The 21303-nt window shown below is 36.6% G+C and overlaps 2 protein-coding genes across 2 annotated transcripts; both read right to left on the reverse strand.

Moving 5' to 3' along the window:
• Positions 1-474: 474 nt before the first annotated feature.
• Positions 475-1437, reverse strand: LOC139706990 (olfactory receptor 51B6-like). Its single transcript, XM_071616973.1, has one exon. It carries the CDS (start codon positions 1435-1437, stop codon positions 475-477), a length of 963 nt encoding a protein of 320 aa, XP_071473074.1.
• Positions 1438-15810: 14373 nt separating this feature from the next.
• LOC114098563 (olfactory receptor 51B6) lies at positions 15811-16764 on the reverse strand. Its single transcript, XM_027942807.2, has one exon. It carries the CDS (start codon positions 16762-16764, stop codon positions 15811-15813), a length of 954 nt encoding a protein of 317 aa, XP_027798608.2.
• Positions 16765-21303: the final 4539 nt, after the last annotated feature.

Here is a 21303-nt window from a genome sequence, read left to right on the forward strand (position 1 = left end):
AAACTGAGGACAGGGTAAGGCTCATTTCTTCATTTGGTGCTATTTTCTAGAAATAATAGCCAATATAATATGAACAAGAGAGCTGGATGCATGTATGAGGTTTAAAGAAAATAAAACCTTATTTCTAGGTGTATAAGTGATAATACCTGCAGACCACATGGAAAATTATGGACTTTGACTCATATTTGTGACTTATATTGCAGATTTGAGAACCACATGCGTGTGTGTAGGTATGTAACAGGTGCCACATGCTCAATGAATGTGAGAATTTCCTGGGAAAGACAGTTAACTTGGATGTGTACATTTGAGAAATGCTCTTATTACCACACATATATTTTATCATATTAAAATAAAAAATAAATGGCCAAGAAGAATGACACAAATAGTAGAGGTACTGGATGGTTTGCATTGAAATAGTTTTACCTAGTTGCTTCTGCCAACATGGTCAGCTTATGCATCTTCCAAAAATTAAACTCAGACAGCAATTAGTCTTGCTTTAGGACAAGGTAGAGAGAATAGATGAAATATACCAATTTGAATCTGTTTGGTTTTAATGCTATAGATGACAGGGTTCATAAAAGGGGGGAAAAGAAAGCAGATATAGCTCATTGTAACATGGACCACATGAGGAACATGTTTCCCAAACCTGTGAATAAATGTCAGTCCAGCTACAGAGACATAGAAGACCAGGATGCAACAGATATGGGAGACACATGTGTTGAGGGCCTTGGCCCGTTCATCTCTAGAAGCAATGCCCATTACAGTCTTGAGAATCAAGATGTAGGAGAAAAAGATGACAAGAAAGTCCAACAGGCCTATGGCAAATACCACCACAACTGGGTAGAGATGATTGAAGGTGATGTCAGCACAGGCTAGCTTGATGACGTCCTGGTGTAGACAAAATGCATGTGAGAGAATGTGGGATCGACAATAGGGTAACCAATGTAGGCGAATGATTATTGGCATAATTGATAGACCAGCTCTGGCCAATACTCCCACCCCAATTTTTATTACCTGGGTGTCAGTAAGAATGAAAGCATATCTTAAGGGATTGCGTATGGCAATGAAACGGTCATAAGCCATGGCAAGCAAGACCCTCGACTCCACAATAGAAAGAGTGTGGATAAAGTATGCCTGAGAGAAGCAGGCCCCATGGCCAATCTCTCTGTGGTTTAACCATAGAACACCCAGCACTGTGGGCATTGTGGTCAATGTCACTCCAAGATCTGTAGCTGCCAGCATAGCTAAGAAATAGTACATGGGCTCATGAAGGTTATGGTCATCCCTGATGAGAAAGAGGAGGGTGCCATTGCCAAGGAGGATGGATATGTAGGCCACCAATAAAGGGATAGAAATCAAGTGATGTGCCTTCTCCATGCCTGGGAAGCCTGTGAGCAGGAATGGAGAGGTAGTGGTGTTGAACCACATGGATTGCATGTATTGCAAAAAAGGAAAATATTCTTTTCAAGGAAGAAATAAAAACTAGTTATTTAGAAGTTGTCCGCTGAGAACGCTACCTGTTCATAATATGTTCTTTGGTCCTGACTCCCAATAACAGCAAACATGATAATTTAATCATCTTTCAAAGATTCCTAGGTATGAGAGAATAAGATGTATAAATAACAACTCTACATATTATTCAAGACTTACTATATGCAAAGTCATTGGAGAATACACAGAAGATACAGCAATATGTGCAGAATAGACCTTGTATATTCTACTACCCAAATAAACTGAAAGAAGGAATCATTGTAAGTCAACAGTGCTATCATAGTGTCAGAACTTACAGAGTGTTTTTCGTGCTTCTCATCGTGACTGGTGGTATTGAGGGTGGATATGAAATTTTCCCACAGTATGTGAGGCCTAGAAGATGAGTAGAAAAAAAGATTCTAAGCAACGTTGGACACACTGTATTGCAAAATAATATAAAGAAAAAAATAAAAAAAACACATATACAAGTAAAATGTAATAGTTAATTTCAGGGATTAAGTTATGTGCAATATGTTAAAGAAAATTGAGCTGAGGAAGGTCTGCAGACTTTTGCAAAGCTACAAAATGACATCAGATTGATGTAGATGTATGTTATCTCCAAAAGAAATGCAGCTCTCAGTTATCTAGCATTGTAATACTCTACTTACTGATGCATTTGAATTTTAAAAAATTCAAAATTATATTTTAAAGATATAAAAATGAGCAGGAAAAATGTTTTATGGTAATTATTAGAAGGTACTGTTTGGTTAAAGCAATAGATAAACTATTTGGAGAAGAAAACAGAAATTAATTATTTAGGAAAATTAAAAAAGATAATTTTGTTTGATTTGGTTTTATTTTTTATTGCCTTTTTTATTGGTGCATTATAGTTGTGCATATTGATGGGATTTGTTGTTACATATTCATGCGTGCACACAGTATAATAATATATTTTGGCCAATATCATTCTCCACCATTTTAACCTACCCTCACTGACTTGCACCCTTAGGTTTTTACCTCTATTGATATCCCTTTGATTCTTAGGAGCTCCAATATCATCTATATTTTCCTTTATCTCTCTAGCTTCTGCATATGAGAGAAAACATATCACCATTAGACTTCTGAGTGTGACTTATTTCACTTAACATGACGGTCTCTAATTCCATCCATTTTCCTGTAAAAGCCACAGTTTCACTTGTTTTTTTTTATGGCAGAATAAAACTGAACTATGTATATATATCATATTTTCTTTATCCTTTCATCCATTGATAGATACCAAGCTAGTTCCATAGTTTGGCTATTGTGAATTGTGCTGCTATAAACATGGGTGTGCTTGTAGTAAGTAAGCCTTTAATTAAAAATAATATTTTTTAAAAGCTATAGAATCTAATGGGATTTAATAAAATTGAGAAGACTCTGTGACTCATTGAAATTCTAAGGTATCATCTGGTTCAGGCAATCAAATTCTAGTTGTTCCAACCACAGAACACAGAGCTAATTTCTTTTGTTTTTGGTATGGATTGTACAGCTCATATGCTATGGAATATCTTGGTGTGAAATGATGCATGATTCACCTGACTTCTTTTTGCCTATTGTTGGGGGAGATGTCTATCAAAGATTACTGTGCTTTAATCCTCAGAATGTGATTGGTGTTCCAACTTTGCTACCTTCTAACTGCAGTGGATTTGGGAAGTCAAATAATCTTCAGATTTGGTGCCATCATCTATAAGTAACACTGGTAGTTGTCATCTTACTCGATCATGTTGTAGACACAAAGTTTGAAGAGAGAATAGAATTGTCAATGGGGAAATTTTTCATAAAGAGTATTCTCACTTTTGAGTTTTTTATATTGATATAGAGATTTCAGTGTGTACAACTCATGATTATTCGTTCTGAAATATGTCCAATGATAGAATTTTCTTAGAAAGCCTATGAAAAGGCAGCAGAATACAACAGACACTAGTATGGCAGTATGTAAAAACATGGATGTGTAACCAATGTGATTCTGCAATCTGTATACAGGGAAAAAATGGGAGTTCATAACCCACTTGAATCAAATGTACGAAATATGACATGTCAAGAGCTATGTAATGTTTTGAACAACTAATAATAAAATAATAATAATAATAATAATAATAATAATAATAATAATAAAATAAAGCCTATGAAACAGATAGAAGATGATGATGGTTTTGACTGTATGTGAAAGTATTAAATTCCAGTTCATCTGGAGCTGCAGGTGATGCATCTGGGTGTCAGGCAAAGATGAAAGGACAGTGGTGAGTGTGGGAACTTCTGAGGCTGTAGGATTTAGCTCCAGGGAGGCTGGGGGACCAGCAGCTGTTCTCAAGGGTGAAAAAGCAGAATTGTTAACCCTTGCCTGACTACAGTGTGGCTTGCTACCTTTCTTCTGTGTTGGGATAAGTAACTGAGTATTTACTTGGTTTATTCAGAGCTGCCTCTGAGTTTCATGAGACTACCTGTGAGTTCCATAGGCATTAAAGATCGAAGACCTTTCCCTTATCCCTGCAGTCACTCACCTTTTCCCAGAGTCTGTGCTTTAAAGTGTACTTGTTTCATAAAGGAGAAGTTAAAATCAGAAGTCTCCAAATGTGGCATCTAAACGGACAGCAACATGCAGACACTCAGAGAGACCTTATTCAGAGATTTTCTCATCATCCCTATTTTTAATCTCTTCTCTAATTATCCTGTCACTCTCTCCTTTATCAAGGGCACCGATTCCTTCCTCTTTTTTTTACCACTTATATTTTGTCACTTATCCCTCTTTTCTGGATGAACTGTGATTTACATTTTTGTTTATTCAACATGGCTTCCTTTAGCTCTTATTTTCAATGCTTGATTATTGGCATGGTGCTTAGCACATAATTTGTGTTCTTTTTCTGAGTCGTTGATTAGTTTGTCTACACATATTAACTAATTCTCTGACCATCTTACATCCCTGACTTCAAACAGGTTCTCAAATTATTGAAGCACATAGATTGACTGGCACACCCTGCCTGGTGGCTCATTAATTCTGAAGGTAGAAATGTGAATCCCTAGGACCTGGTAAGTTCATGAGGGTCCTTATAAAGGTTATGATAAGGAAAACTCTCCTGTTGTCAGTTCTGAAGGTAACAACTGTCTGTATCCACTCTACATTTTTTTCCAGATATTAAAGATACACAGCTATGTATACAGCATCCTTGAATAGAGGCAGATCTTCCCCAAGCTCCACTCAAGGTCAATTTTGACTTGGTAGATTGATCTCTGATCAAATTAAAACTTTTCTCCAGCAAGTGTTTGAACTGCAGATGATTTCAGTGCTACATCACCTCAAGAATCTGGTAGAGATTCTCTGTTTGGAACTCAATCAGAAACTGTAGGAAAGTGATTTCCATGGAGAAAAGCACAGGGTTAAAATGGAAGTCAGAAAAGTGAAAAGGTCAAACAGGAAGACAGAAAGAAGTAGAAACACGTAAGTTGTCCCATCCATCCTCCAGGTTGTTCCCACACACCTGTTTGTATTATATGTTCCAGAATCTCTCCTAGGCCTTTTTTTTTTGTATATGTGAAGAGGTAACCCCTAAAGTAGTCAGGTTTCCAAGTTGTCAGACTATTATCCATCTGATCTTCATATCATATCATTGCTTTTTTCTTCTTCTGGCTACCTAGCCCCTGTCTCAGTCTGCCCTGGTGCCTGCAGGGAGACCTCAGTGACAAAATCCAGTGTATACCCTCACTGACCTGAAACCTTGTTCTCTTCCACTCTTCCATGCCATTGTCAGCAATTTCAAATCTTTAGCTTTGTGAGGGATTTGGTTATAACACCATCTTCTCAGAATATGCACCAAAGCCTGGCTCGTAGAAACATTTATCTCATAAATGTGTCTCCAGGGGCCATTCCTCACTTAGGGCATTAATTGTCCCTCTTTCACTGCCCTCTCTCCTCCCTCTCTTTCTGTCTCTCTCCTTTCATCACTTTTGCACCCTGAACCTTGGGAATTTGGGGTTTTAACAGCAGTTCTTAAGATCTCTGTTTGCACCCCAACTTTGACTTGAGCCCTGTTAGTAGGAGAGTGTTTATTTCTTTCAAGCTATGGAAGCAAATGAAGACCAGTTAGGATCTGTATTACAGTGGATTTCTTGGGGGAGTGATTTTCCCAAATGTTTTTGAGAAATTCCAATCACTGTCCCTAAAATGAGGAATTTATAAAAATTAGAGGAAAGCAGGACATCAGTTTTACTGAAATAAAAGAATTCCCTCCACCCCCTCCCTCCCCTCATCTTTGTGTGTGACTGCAGTCAATGTGAGCTCAGAGCCCTGTCCTTCTGTAATTCAATTACAAGAAAGTGGAGCAACCCATTCTCATCCTTGGGTTCCCCTTGTGCTTTCTCTACATCCTCCATTTCTGTGTGGTCTACATGAAGACATGGAGAGAATCTGAGTAATTTCTTAATGAAGTTTTGAGTAAGGTATGGAAGATTGGAATCATAACATCAATGGTCTAGAGTCAAGAGATCTTACTCGCTTTTCCCATAGTAAATTGGCAATACAGCATACACCTCATTAGGAGTGTGGATGTTGGAACTTGATTTACGTTGTTGCTCTGGTTCTTGCTTTGCCACTTTGGGAAAGTTATTTAACCCAATTGTATGTCATGTCTTTTCTGTTTTTATTTCTAAAAATGCAGACAGTAATGACTAACCATAAAGGTGTCATGGGGCTTAGATTTAATTTTTATGTAATTTATGTAAAGATTAGATTTAACTAAGTTAAAATATAGCACTTAGAATGGTGCTCAATATTCATCAAGCCCTTAAAGCTGAATAATCATTATCTCTGTCATAATCAATCAAATTTATTCAAATTATTTGTATTTAACCTATCTTCTCTCATACTCAGTATGTTATTTGAGAAATAAACACTATCTTTCATAAATTTATGGTGCTTAGATAACCAAATATTAAATCATAGGGGATTGTCATGTTTCCCAATTTCTGTTCCTGGAGATTAGCAATTTAATATTGCTTCCTGATTGATGGAGAACAAAGATAATTTCCATTTTAAACTCTCAGAAACACTATTCTACTTAGCAGAGAATTTTTAAAAAAATTTTTAAAAATTTTTAAAAAAGAATTTTTAAAATATGCATATTAGTCATAGGCATATTATAAGAGATATACAAATACAGAAATACATTACTTTTCTCATTAAGCATATTAGATTTAACTAAATTATTAATATAACAAAAACAAAAAAGTATTGAGAAAGGAAATTATATACATATAATTTATGTCAGAAACACACACATATATATACATACACAGTGATGTGTGTGTGTGTGTGTGTGTGTGTGTGCGCGTGCACGTGCGCGTGCGTATGGTCTTTAATGAACATTTTTAAAATTGCTTTTATTTTTTAAATACATGAGAGCAGATGCATCACAATTCTTATTACACATATATAACACAATGTGATGTGGGGAAAAAGGCACATTCATACACTGCTGGTAGGACTGCAAATTGGTGCAGACAATATGGAAAGCAGTATGGAGAGTCCTTGGAAAACTTGGAATGGAACCACCATTTGACCCAGCTTTCCCTCTCCTTGGTCTATACCCAAAGGACTTTAATGAGCATTTTTTTATTTAGTGAAAGGTTTATGGAAGTTTATTTGTATAAGAAATATGAACAAATTATAGAGACTTAGCTAAAAATTTGTTGCAGAATAAGTTTGTTCAGTAATTGCTACACAAAACAAGAAATAGGACTTTGACAGTAACTTAAAAGCTCCTCGTGCTCCTACCTGCTCCACCTCAGACTAGTTTCACCTCATTCTTTTTGTCTTTGAAATCAAAGTCTATATTTTGTATGTGTGTTCATCATCTACACTCATCAAATTTATGAGAAACATCCATGTTCCCATTTAGCATTTCTATTTTTGCACAGTGACTGTAACCCATAATCACTCTTCTGTTCTTGGTAGTTAAGTGTTACAATTGGAATTATTACAAATGGTCCTGTTCCAATGTTTCTGCTACATGTTTACTTCATTGTTATTGTGTACAGAGATATGAATTTATGTTGGTCCTAAACAAAAAATACATTCATGTGACATACTTCTTCCAGCATTTTTTTCCATTTAAAAAGTAGGTTGTAGCTGGGTGTAGTGGGGGCATGCCTGTAATCTCAGCAGCTTGTGAGGCTGAGGCAGAAGGATTGTGACTTAAAAGCCAGCCTCAGCCACTTAGTGAGGCCCTAAGCAACTTAGTGAGATTCTGTTTCAAAATAAAACATTAAAAAGGACCAGGTCTCTTAGATAGGCCAAATTAATATTGTCACAATGGCCATATTACCCAAAGTGCCATACAGATTCAAAGTGATTCCAATTTAAATCCCAATGTCATTCCTCATAGAAATAGAAAAAGCAATCATGAAATTCATTTGGAAAAATAAAAGACCCAGAATAGCCAAAGGAATCCTTAGCAAGAAGAATGAAGCAGGAGGCATTACAATACCGACCTTAAACTATACTACAAAGTTATAACAAAAATGGCATGGTATTAGCAAGAAAATAGACATGTAGATCAATGGTAGAGAATAGAAGACAGAGAGACAAACCCACATAATCAAGTTATCTCATACTAGATAAAGGTACCAAAAACATACATTGGAGAAAAGATAGCCTCTTCAACAAATGATGCTGGGAAAACTGGAAATCCATGAATAGCAAAATGAAATTAAACCCCTATCTCTCACCTTGGACAAAACTCAACTCAAAGTGGATCAATGACCTAGGTATTAGACCAAAGACCCTGCACCTAGTAGAAAAAAAAGTAGGCCAAAATCTTCATCACATTGGATTAGGCCCCAATTTCCTTAATAAGACTCCTAAAGCACAAGAAATAAAATTAAGAATCAATAAATGAGATGGTTTCTAATTGAAAAGCTTCTTTTCAGCAAAAGAAACAATGAAGTGAAGAGAGAGCCTACATTTTGGGAGCAAATTTTTGCCATATGCATGTCAGATAGACAATAAATAAAAAATTCAAAAAAATTAACACCAAAAAACAACAACAACAATAAATAGGCTAAGGAGCTGAAAGATGCTTCTCAGAAGAAGATAAACATTCAATCACAAATATGTGAAAAAATGTTCAACATCTCTAGTAATTAGAGAAATGCAAATCAAAACTACGCTAAGATTTCATCTTATACCAGTCAGAATGGCAGTTAATAAGAATACAGACAACAATAAATGTTGGCCGGGATATGGGGGAAAAGGCACATTCATACATCATTGGTGGGACTTCAAATTGGTGCAACCAATTTGGAAAGCAGTATGGAGATTCCTTAGAAAACTTGGAATGAAACCACCATTTTACCCAGCTATCCCACTCCTTGGTCTATACTCAAAGGACTTAAAATCACCATGCTTCAGTGATGCAGCTACATCAAAGTTTACACCAGCTCAATTCAGAATAGTGAAACTGTGGAAACAACCTAGATGCCCTTTAATAGATGAATGGATAAAGAACCTATGGTATATATACACAATGGAATATCACTCAGCATTAGAAGAGAATGAAATTATAGCATTTGCAGGAAAATGGATGGAGTTGGAGAATGTCATGCTAAGTGAAGTAAGGCAATCCCAAAAAACTAAAGGCCAAATGTTCTCTCTGATAATTGGATGCTGATCCATAATGGGGTGGGGGACGGCATGTGAATAATGGAGGAACTTTGATTAGGCAAAGGGGAGGGCAGAGAAGGGAGACAGCATGGAGGCAGGAAGAATGGTGGAGTGAGATGGACATCATTACCTTAGGTAATGTATGATTGCACATATGGTGCAATGCTACATTGTGTACAACCAGAGAAATGAAAAGTTATGCTGCGTTGTGTACAATGAATCAAAGTGTCATATATATCTAATTAGGATAAATAAATAAATAATTTTGAAATGTATTGAAAAAAGGAGATATCATAATACAGTTTTGATCTTTAAACAGCCTATATCAATGAAGTACAGTAGATGGGGGTAGAGAGAGAAGATGGGAGGGGAGGGGGGATAGTAGAGGATAGGAAAGGTAGCAGAATACAACAGACACTAGTGTGGAAGTATGTAAAAAAGTGGATGCATAACGGATGTGAATCTGCAATCTGTATATGGGGTAAAAATGGGAGTTCATAATCTGCTTGAATCAAATGTATGAAATATGATATGTCAAGAGCTTTATAATGTTTTAAACAGCTAATAATAAAAAAAGGAAAAAAAGGATCAAAGAATAGAAATAAAAAAGGTTCCTCTGCAAAAAAAATCAATGAAAAAAGCATGAATATTAAAAATTACTTAATGTGAATAAATAACAAATGCACATTAAAGGATTTTGACTATTAAATAAAACTCATAACCTATGTATTCCTTTTTAAAATAATTGGTTACTTTAAAAACCCTTTTCATGAATAGGTCAACATCCATTCAGTGATACAGCAATATATAAAGACATTTATTGCACAACTGAAGTAGACAGTGTTCTTCAAAAGAAGTACAACTTCTAGAAAAGTCTCTCGGGATCATTACCACCCAGTTTGCTGAGCCTTAGACCCTCCTTATACAGAGCATGTTGAGTCAGGACTGACCTGAATGTAGGCAGCATGGCCATCTCTCTCTCTGAGGGCTGCAGTCTGAAGACTATTCTCCCTCACATCCTGTGATTTGCCCTGTCAGCTTAAGATCTTCCCAGGGATGGCTTCCTACTGTTCTATTAATCCCCAAATGCCTTCTTTAGAAAAATAAAATTTTTGTGTGGTGTGGCTAGGGCTAATTTATAGAACTCATGACACTTTAATTTCTCTCACTCATAGCAAACATCCTGTTCCAGGTGTTGTTCCAAGAGCTTTACAGGAACTAATTTAGTTCATGTTTGTGCCCATTCTGCAGTTTTTTGAGAAGAGACAGCAGAAACATCTCAGCAACACAACTTCCATAATCCTGTTTATGGACATGGAATTCGGCAATTATTTCATAATGTTTGGATATTTAATGAATGACTTAAACATGGTAGTGAAGATATTATAGAGTTTCTTTCCTTCCTTTTGTTTTTTTTTCACTTGAAATCTGAGAGATTTATTTCACCGTTCCACTTCCAAACATTTTACCAGACCTCTAAACAGTCTTTTCTCTAGGTCCTATCATGCACCCTCTTCTTCATTTGTGGTTTGTGAGCTTGGCTATGCCTAGGCATGCATGCATGTAGAAGCCATGGGCAGATGATTCATCTCTCTCCTGACATTTGACATTCTTTAGTTTTCTTATCTATTAAAAAATCCAATTGTATTGGATCTGGTTTGTTGACTTTCTTTCTTTGTTTCTCTCTATGTCTCTGTCTTTCTGTGTTAATTGGCATACTGTAAAATTAATATAGAATAGTTCCATCAGTCCAAACTATCTCCCTCAATACTGTTTTAGTAACAAACTCTATCCCCAAACTCTAGCAGCCACTGATCTGTTTTCTATCTCAATAGGTTTTTTAATTTTATTTTATTTTATCTTTTCAAGAGTGTCCTACCACAAAAATCATGTAGTCTATAATTCAGTATAAAGCCTTTGGGTTTAGCTGTTTTGTTGTTGGGTTTATCAATAACTCACTCCTCTTTAATTAAGTAGTACCATTTATATGGATCCCGTATCACATGGATATAACTGTCTGTCAATTCTCAATTATTTTCAATTGGTTGATGTCAACTTCCATGTCTACTCAATTTTGACCACCCTTTTCTATGATTATCCCTGAGGTATTTCTCTCAGTCAGAATGGTTCCATGCCCAAATTATTTATTATCTTTAATTTCTCATTTTTTGTTGGTTCATTATAGTTCTAATGATGGGATTTTTTGCTCCACACTCATGTATGTATGCCAAAAAATATATAGAAAGGCCAGATTCTTCTCTCTTTGCTGTCTTACTCATTCACTTCATAGAAATAACTCTCGTCTTGGCATGTCTATATTGTGTTTGTCATTCTCCTCTTTTCTTTATTCTCCATCCAGCTCATGAGCATTCCCTCCTGAGACACCCTCCCAAACCACTCCCTTATCTGGCTGCTGACCAATTCCCCTCGCTGTATTCACTGGTCTTGATGCCTCTGATCATCCGCCCCAGCCTCTTGGTATCAGTGTTAAATGTTATCACTGTGGAGCAGCTGGATCCAAAATCATTGTGGACAGCTGAAGAACAGGAATCAAAACTCACAAAATGAATTGCAATAAGAATAAGCATTAGCTTTCAGCTTTATAACTACAAGGGGAAATACCAGATTTTTTCTGAGGAAATTTGACAAGTAGAGCCTAGATTCTCACAAGAGCTCAGGATATAATCACAACAGGATAAAGTCAACCTGATTCTCACATATATACTTCCAGGTTTATTTTCATTATAATGAAGACATGACAATTGTGTCAATTACTTAAATAAGTAAAATAATTTGTCCAAAACTATACAATGTGCAACTTAAACAGATTCATCCATAGAAAGAGTACATGGTACAAGTTTCTTTCTTTTTCTGTGCTAGACAGATGGAACTTGAGAGTATTCAGACCATCTACCACACTCTGCATTGGACTTCACATTTCTGTGGCTGGGTAACTCAAGGTATCATATCCAAGAGTGTCTGAGGGTAGATGTTTCTAATAGAAATGGGAAAAACATTGGCAAGGCTGTGTATTCTGTTTTTAAAATGTTTTTATTAAAGTGCTTTAGTTGTACATAGTAGAGAGATTCATTTTGACATAACCATACATGCATGAAATATAAATTGTTCCCTTTCAGTCCCTAGTACTTCCTGTTCCCCTTTCCTTCTCTCTATTCCTCTCTTTTACAGGTCTTCTATTTATTTTTTAGTGGTGTCTTGTGAATTTACACAAAGGTGAAATCCACTGTGGTATATGTGTATATGTACATAGCATAATTTGCTCATTTTTATTCCATAGTTTCTCCCTTTTCCTGTCTTTCTTTCTTCCCCCTCAATCTTACTCTCTTCCACTGATCTCCTTCTGTTTTCACAGAATACTTATACACAAGGAACAGGGTATAACCTTCTAAATATTTCTAGACTAATCATTTTATCTGAGAAGAAGAGAAGTTTACCTCACATCTGCCTTTTAGTCACCAACAGAGCAGCGTGTCTCTTCCCAGGCACACAATTTCCATAATCTTTCTTAGCCTTGGGACATATCTCAGCACTGCTTGGCCCTGTTTGGTTCTGCATGAATATAGAGCAAGTGATTTTTCCTGAAAGGTGTTGGTCTTGCTATGATGTTTTCCCAGAAAGAACTAAACTTCTCTTTTTAGAGAAGGATACTTAAGGATACAGGTTTGTTGTTTTATTTTCTGTGTTTAGGTACCAGGAATTAAACCCAGGGGTGCTTCACCATCAAGCAAGCCACATCCCTAGCCCCTTTTTAAAAATTTTATTTAGAGACAGAGTCTCCCTAACTTTCTTAGAGCCTGATGAAATTGCTGAGGCTGGCTTTGAACTCACAATCTTCCTGCCTCAGCCTCTCAAGTCACTGGGACTACAGGTGTACAGCACTGTAACTGGCAGGATACATGTTTAATTCTTGACTATATGATGATCTTCATGTTCTTGCTCCAAACCCCCACAACTTTAACAGACACATTAGGATCATCTAAAGATGGCAATAATAATATAAGCATAATTGATAACAGCCAACATATAGAATTAGCCCAGGTGTTCATCCATGGATGAATGGTAGCAACCTTGTGGTACATATACAATGGAACATTATTCAACCATAAAATTCACAAAATATGTTATTTTCATCAACATGGATGGAACTGGAGGACATTATTTTAAGTGAAATAAGGTAGACACAGAAAGACAAATAATATATTTTTTTTTTGTGTGTGTGTGTGTGGTAAATAAAAACCTTGATCTAGACAATAGAATAGTGGCTACTAGAGATTGAGAACTGGGGAAAAATGGGAAATAGAGAGAAGTCATTAACAATTCAGGGGTATAGTCACATAGGAGAAATACACCTAATATTCCATAGCACAGAAGTTGTCAAAAATGGTTGAGAGCTATTAATTGTATATTTCAAAATATCAAATAGAGAGGATTTCAAATGTTCTCAAAGCAAAGAAATGATCATGTCTGAGGTAATGCATATATCAGTTGCCCTGATCTGATCATGTCCTGTGTAATGACACATTGTATATTTGTATTGAAATATCACAATGTACCCCATGAATATGTACAATGACATGAAAGTAAAAATTAAACATAGATTTTTAAAATGTCAAGAAGGTAATAATATTAGTAGTAATAGTAATAATTGTAATTATTATGGCTGATACTATGCAGAAGGCATTACTGACATATTAGCACATTTAATATGCACAGTAACTTTGGAAGCTGGGTACTATAGTAACATCCTTTACAGATTAAGAAACTATGACTAGGATGGCAGATACAATGTTGATAACTAAAATCTATGTATTTCTCTTAGATTTCCAGCAGCTCTTGTGATTAAGATAACATCTGTAAGGTTCTGACTCAAATATTGTAGAGATAATAATGTGTTTCTGACCAAAGCATAAGCACTTCTTATCATTCACTCTTGCTCCCTCTATAAGGACAGAACTCTCCCTCTGATATGGTGAACTTAAAGGCTGGAAAAAGTCTGGATTTTTGGACCTCTGCCTGGAGAAGAACACTCAGGAAAACCAAATGACCGTCAGCATCTGACTGTGACATAAATGCAGACCCAGATTGCATAGAAAACTGCCTGAATTTATAAAGCAAATAATCTCTCTGGTGTTGCACATTCCTACTTATCTGTGGTTTATTTATTTTGCTTCCTCATCAATCCACTCAATGCCAATATTCCACTTTAAGTCATTTCAAGCTCTCACTTTATGGACTAAGATAAAGTGACTACCAGTCTAATTCCCAAGCTCCAAAAACAATAAAGATGCTCTTAGTCCACTTTCCCAAATTTGTCCATTTTCTCAGGGTCTTCTAGAATGATCATCATTCATTTTGTAAGGAATTGTGGAACATTTCCTAAATCCATGATTGCCTCCGTATAATTCAAATATTTTAACAATATCCAAGATTTTGGAATAGATTTAAGACAGACAGCGGGGTTGGCATCCATAATGCCTTCACCAGTCATATGGTGACAAACACAAAGAACTTTCCATTTCCTTCTCATAACATCTCTAGCTGTGAGGCCTCCCTGCCTGGCTGTCTATAAACTTCTGCTTTGTCAACACTCTCTTCGTGTGCAACACCATCATCCTAGAAAAGATAAAGACAGAACTCTCCCTCATCAAGTCCATGCTCCTCTCCAGGTTGGCTTACATGGACTTGGATTTTACCTCCACCATGCATACCACAGTTATGGAGTTATAGTAGTTCAATGATTCAGAGTTCAGCTTTTAGGCTATTGAATTATCCTTTCTCTTGCATGATCCTATATGGAGTTCTCCACCCTGATGGCTAAGTCGTTACCATTCAGATACTTGCTACTACATGTATCATGCCTCCATCTTTATCAACAATGTCAACTTTGCTACTTTAATTATAAAAAAGAACACCCACAAAGTCATATTTATGAGGGATTTCCTATCTAGACTTTTAGTACCACTTCACTACATGAGAATACTTATCTTTGTTCAGCAATATCTGAGACAAACTCATCAAGGTGATGGTTTTCCAGAATTGGAATTTTATCTCTGTTGTGAAAGTATGGTTTTCAGCATTATTATTTGAAAATTATTTATCAAAACTTTAACTGGACATACTTTTCACAGATATATTTTCCCAGAGTATCCACACTAAACTGAGGACAGATTAACACCCATTTCTTCACTTAGTGCTATTTTCTAGAAATAGTAGCCAACACTATATGAGCAAGAGAGCTTGGTGCATGTCTGAGGTTTTAAAAGAGCCTATTTCTAGATGTATAAGTGACAATACCTACAGACCATATGGAATATTATGAACTTTGACTCATATATTTGTCACCCATATTGCAGAGTTGAGAACCACATAAGTGTGTGTAGTTATGTAACAGGTGCCATAGGCTCACTGAATGTATGGGTTACCTGGGGAAATCAGTTAACTTTGGAATTCTACACTTAAGAAATGTTCTTATTATTGTATATATATTTTATCATATAAAAATAAAAAACAAATAGCCAAGAAGGATGACATAAATAGCAGAGGGACTGGTTGGTTTGCTTTGAAATCTTTTTACTTAGTGGCTCCTGCCTACACAATCAGATTAATCATTTTCAAAGAATTATTACTCAGAGAGCAGTGAGTCTTGCTTTACAACAAGGTAGAGAGAATAGACGAAATATACCAATTTGAATCTGTTTGGTTTTAATGCTATAGATGACAGGATTCATAAAAGGAGGGAAAAGGAAGTAGATGTAGCTCATTGTGATGTGAACCACATGAGGAACATGTTTCCCAAACCTGTGAATAAATGTCAGTCCTACCACAGTGACGTAGAAGACTAGGATGCAACAGATATGGGAGACACATGTGTTGAGGGCCTTGGCCCGTTCATCTCTAGAAGCAATGCCCATTACAGTCTTGAGAATCAATATGTAGGAGAAAAAGATGATAAGAAAGTCCAACAGGACCATGGCAAATACAACCACAACTGGGTAGAGACGATTGAAGGTGATGTCAGCACAGGCTAGCTTGATGACGTCCTGGTGTAGACAAAATGCATGCGAGAGAATGTGGGATCGACAATAGGGTAACCAATGCAGGCGAATGATTATTGGCATAATTGATAGACCAGCTCTGGCCAATACTCCCACCCCAATTTTTATTACCTGGGTGTCAGTAAGGATGGAAGTATATCTTAAGGGATTGCGTATGGCAATGAAACGGTCATAGGCCATGGCAAGCAAGACCCCTGACTCCACAATAGAAAGAGTGTGGATAAAGTATGCCTGAGAGAAGCAGGCCCCATGGCCAATCTCTCTGTGGTTTAACCATAGAACACCTAGCACTGTGGGCATTGTGGTCAATGTCACTCCAAGATCTGTAGCTGCCAGCATGGCTAAGAAATAGTACATGGGCTCATGAAGGTTATGGTCATCCCTGATGAGAAAGAGGAGGGTGCCGTTGCCAAGGAGGATGGAGATGTAGGCCACCAATAAAGGGATAGAAATCAAGTGATGTGCCTTCTCCATGCCTGGGAAGCCTGTGAGCAGGAATGGAGAGGTAGTAGTGTTGAACCACATGGCCAGTATTGCAAAAAAGGAAAATATTCTTTTCAGGTGAAGAAATAAAGACTAGTTATTTAGAAGTTTTCCGCTGAGAATGCTACCTGTTCATAAGATGTTCATTTTTTCTGATTTCCAGTAACAGCAGAGAGGATAATTTAATAATCTCTTGTAGATTCCTAGGTATGAGAGAATAAGATGTATAAATAACAACTCTACATATTATTCAGGGCTTATAGTATATGCAAGGCCATTGGGGAACACACTACAATATGTGTAAGTAGACCTGATTGACGTCCTGGTGTGTTCTACCACCCAAACAAAGTGAAAGAAGAAATCACTGTAAGTCAATAGTCAGTACTTACAGGCTGTTTGTCATACTGCTCCTCATCGTGATTGGTGGTATTGAGGACAAATATGAAATTTTCCCAGAGTATGTGAAGCCTAGAAGATGAGTAGGAAAAAAAGATTCTAAGCAATGTTGGACATGCTATGGCAAAATAATATAAAGAACAAAATATAAAAAAAAACATAAATGAATAAAGTGAAATAATTAATTTCAGGGTTTGAGTGATGTGCATTGTGTTTGGAAAGAAAACTGAACTGATGAAGGTCTAGAGATTTTTTGGAATCTACAAAATGTCAACAGATTGATTTGCATGTATGTTATCTCCTAAAAAATAAACTTTAAGTTGTCTAGCATTGTAATGTTCTACTTATTTATGAACTGTTTCAAAGAATTCAAAACTATATAACATAGATATAAGAATAAGCAATAGAATGATATATTATGATAATTATTTCAAGGCACTATTTGGTAAAAGCACAAGGTAAACTATTCTTGCATATCCCTTAATTAGAGATGCAGAATTAGAAATTGATTATTTAGGCATTTCAAGAAGAAATTTTGTTTTGTTTTGGTTTTATTTATTTTTCAGTTCCTCACTTCTAAATTGATTCATTATTGTTGTACATATTGATGCGATTTATTGTTAATATTCATACACGTACACAATATAACAATATAAGTGGGCCAATATCATACTGCAGCATTTAAGTCTGCTCCTCATAACTTCCACCCCTAGATTCTCTTCTTTTACTGCTATCCCCTTGACATTTTGGAGATCCACACCCATCTCTCTTTCCTTTTTCTCTCTAGCTTCTGCATATGAGAGAAACGTGGAACCCTTAGCTTTATGAGTTTGAATTGTCTCACTTAACATCATGGTCTCTAGTTCCATCCATATTCCTACAAAAGCCATAGTTTCATTTTTCTTTATGGCTGAATAAAACTCCATTGTATATATATATATACCATATTTTCTTAATTCTTCCATCCATTGATGGACACTAGTCTGGTTCCACAGTTTGGCTATTGTGAATTGTGCTGCTATAAACATGGGTAAGCATCTATCACTGTAGTAAGAAGCTTTTAATTAAAAAATAAAAGCTACAAATTCTCATAGGATTTATTAAAATTGAGAAGAATCTGTGACTCATTGGAATTCTAAGGTATTATCCGGTTAAGGTAACTTCTGGTTGTACCAATCGTAGAAAACAAAGCTACTTTCTTTTGAAGTTGATATAGACTATACAGTCCACATGTATGGAAAGAATATCTTGGTGTGAACTGATGCATGGTTCACCTGACCTCTTTTTGCCCATTTCTGGGTATGGGGGATGTATCTAAAATTATAGTGCTTTAATATTCAAAAGAGTTTGGTTAATTTTCACCTTTGCTAACTTCTAATAATAGTGAATTTGGGGAAGTCACATAATTTTGATATTTTGTGTCATCATCTGTAAATGATACTAGAAGACAATTGCCTGTGGGGAACTTCGTAAAGTATTCTCAGTTGTGAGTTTTTGATATTGATATAGAGATCATGGTAAGTACACCTCAGAATTATTCTGATATGTCCAATGATAGAATTTTCTTAGGAAGCCTATGAAACAGGAAATGATGGTGGTTTAGACTGTAAGTGAAAGTATTAAATTCCAATTAATTGGAGCAGCGGTTGATGTGTCTGGGTGTCAGGAGAAAATGAAAAGACAGTGGGGAGTGTGGGAACTTCTGACACAGCCAAAGAGGATTTTGACCCTGTAGCATTTAGCCTGAGGGAAGCTGGGGGACAAGCAACTCTATTCTCTAGAGTGAAAAACCAGGAATTGTTAGCCCCTGCCTGTGAGTGAAAGGCTCAGAAAATAGGCAACTTATGCAGGGTTAAGAAAACAGGAGTGTGGTTGAGGTTGTGGTTCACTGGCAGAGAGCTTGCCTCACACATGTGAGGCACTGGGTCTGATCCTCAGCACCACATAAAAGATAAATAAACAAAATAAAGATACTGTGTCCATGTATAACTAAAATATATACATTATATATATAAAAAGAAAGCAGGAGTGGCCAACATAAATTGCATGCATGTGAAGTGTACAATGTGATGTTTTGATGTAAGTAAACACTATGAAATGATGATCATAATGAAGCTAATTAATAAACCCATCACCTAAAAGGTTATTTTCTTTTTCATTGTGTGGTGAAAACAAATAAATTTTCCCCTTAGTAAATTTCAATTCTGACTTAAGAGAGCTAGGGAGAAAAGGTAACACGAAATATTAATCTAAGTGACTGTGTTCTAATACTAAGTAGACATATAATAGATGAAGAAAAAGAGAGAGGGGAAAAAAAGAGAGATGGGACACAAAGTGAAGATGGTGCTGAGAAGCAAAAGTAAGAGATGAATAATTGTTGAGTTTTAATCATGGGTCAAGACACTGCAGCCCTGCACACATTTCATTTTTTGGTAGAATTCTTACAATAGCCTACATCTGCTATTTTGTAGATTTGTATTGGTCATGAATGAAGGTAATCCATTCATCAAACATCCACTGTAGGTTAGGATGACATCAGGCGTGGGTGAAATCTTTAGGAGTACAGTCTGGTTTGCTACCTCACTTGTGTTTTGTGATGAGTAACTGAGTATTTACTTGCTTTACTCAGAGCTGCCTCTGAGGTTCATGAGACAACTTGTGAGTTCTGCAGGCGTTAAAGACCCAAGACCTTTCCCGCATCCCTGCAATCACTCACCTTTTCCCAGAGTCTGTGCTTTCAAGTGGACTTGTTTCATAAATGAGAAGGTGAAATTCAAAGTGTCCAACTCCTGCACATAAATTGAGGGCCACATGCAGACACCAAGAGAGACCCTACTGAGACTTTTCCTCATCATCCTTATTTTTAATATTTTCCCTACTTGTCCTGTCACTCTCTCCTTTATCAAAGACCCTTAATTTCTCCCTTCATTTTTGTCACTTATAAATATTGTCTCTTATCCCTCTTTTCTGGATAAACCATGATTCACACTTTTACTTCTCTACCTGGCTTCCTGTGGCTCATATTTTCAATGCTTGATTATTGGCATTGTGCCCAGCACATAGTTTGTGTTCTTTCTTTAAATCACTGGTTGGTTTGCCTACTCATATTAATTGACCCTCTAACCATCTTACATACCTGAATGTTGACAGGTTCTCAAATCATAGAAGCACATAGATTGGCGCACCCTGCCTGGTGGCTCATTAATTCTGAAGGTAAAGCTGTGAACCCCAAGACCTGGTAAGATCATGAGGGTCCTTATAAGGGTTATAAAAAGAAAAACTCCTGTTTTCATTCTGAAGATATTGAATGCCTCTTTACACTGGGACTCTTTCCAGGCTTTAAAGATACACTGGTATGTAAATACCATTCTTGATCTAGAAGCAGATTTTTCCCAGGCTACACCCAAGCTCAATTTTGACTTGGTAGATTGATCTCTGATCAAATAAAGACTTTTATCCAGCAAGTGTTTGAACTACTGATGATTTCAGGGCTACACATCTTCAAGAATCTAGTAGAGAGTCTCTGTTTGGAACTTAATCTGGAATTGTAGGAAAGTGATTTCCATGAAGAAAAGCACAGGGTTAAAATGGACAACGTCAGACAGGAAGAGAGAAAGAAGTAGAAGCATGCAAGTCTTCCCATCCATCCTCCAGGTTGCTTCCACACTCCTGTTTGCCTTGTGTATTTCAGAATCTCTCCTAAGACTAGTTTTACAGGTGAAGAGGTAACTCTTAAAGTAGCCAGGTTTCAGAGATGTTAGACTATTATTATTCAGCTGATCTTCACATATCATGCCATTGCTTTTTTCTTATTGAGATCCTGGCTACCTAGCCCTTGTCTTACTCTATGATGGTGCCTGCAGGGAGACTTCAGTGAGAAAATTCAGTATATACCCTCACTGACCTGAAACCTTGTTCTCTTCCATTCTTCAATGCCATTGTCAGCAATTTCAAATCTTTAGCTTTGTGAGGGATTTGGTTATAACACCATCTTCTCAGAACATGCACCAGAGCCTGGCTAGTAGAAACATTTATCTCATAAATGTGTCCCCAGAGACCATTCCTCACTTAGGGCACTAATTGCCTCTCCTTCGCTGCCCTCCCTCCTCCCTCTCTTTCTGTCTCCTTTCTTACATCATTTTTGCACCCTGAGCCTTAGGGATTTGGAGTTTTAACAGTGGTCCT

The sequence above is a fragment of the Marmota flaviventris genome, chromosome 9 (genome assembly GCF_047511675.1).
Source record: "Marmota flaviventris isolate mMarFla1 chromosome 9, mMarFla1.hap1, whole genome shotgun sequence".
Lineage (NCBI taxonomy): Eukaryota > Metazoa > Chordata > Mammalia > Rodentia > Sciuridae > Marmota > Marmota flaviventris.

Excerpts from the sequence above, each read along its gene's own strand:
- LOC139706990 (XM_071616973.1), bottom strand. The coding sequence starts at position 1,437 with ATGCAATCCATGTGGTTCAACACCACTACCTCTCCATTCCTGCTCACA.
- LOC114098563 (XM_027942807.2), bottom strand. The coding sequence starts at position 16,764 with ATGTGGTTCAACACTACTACCTCTCCATTCCTGCTCACAGGCTTCCCA.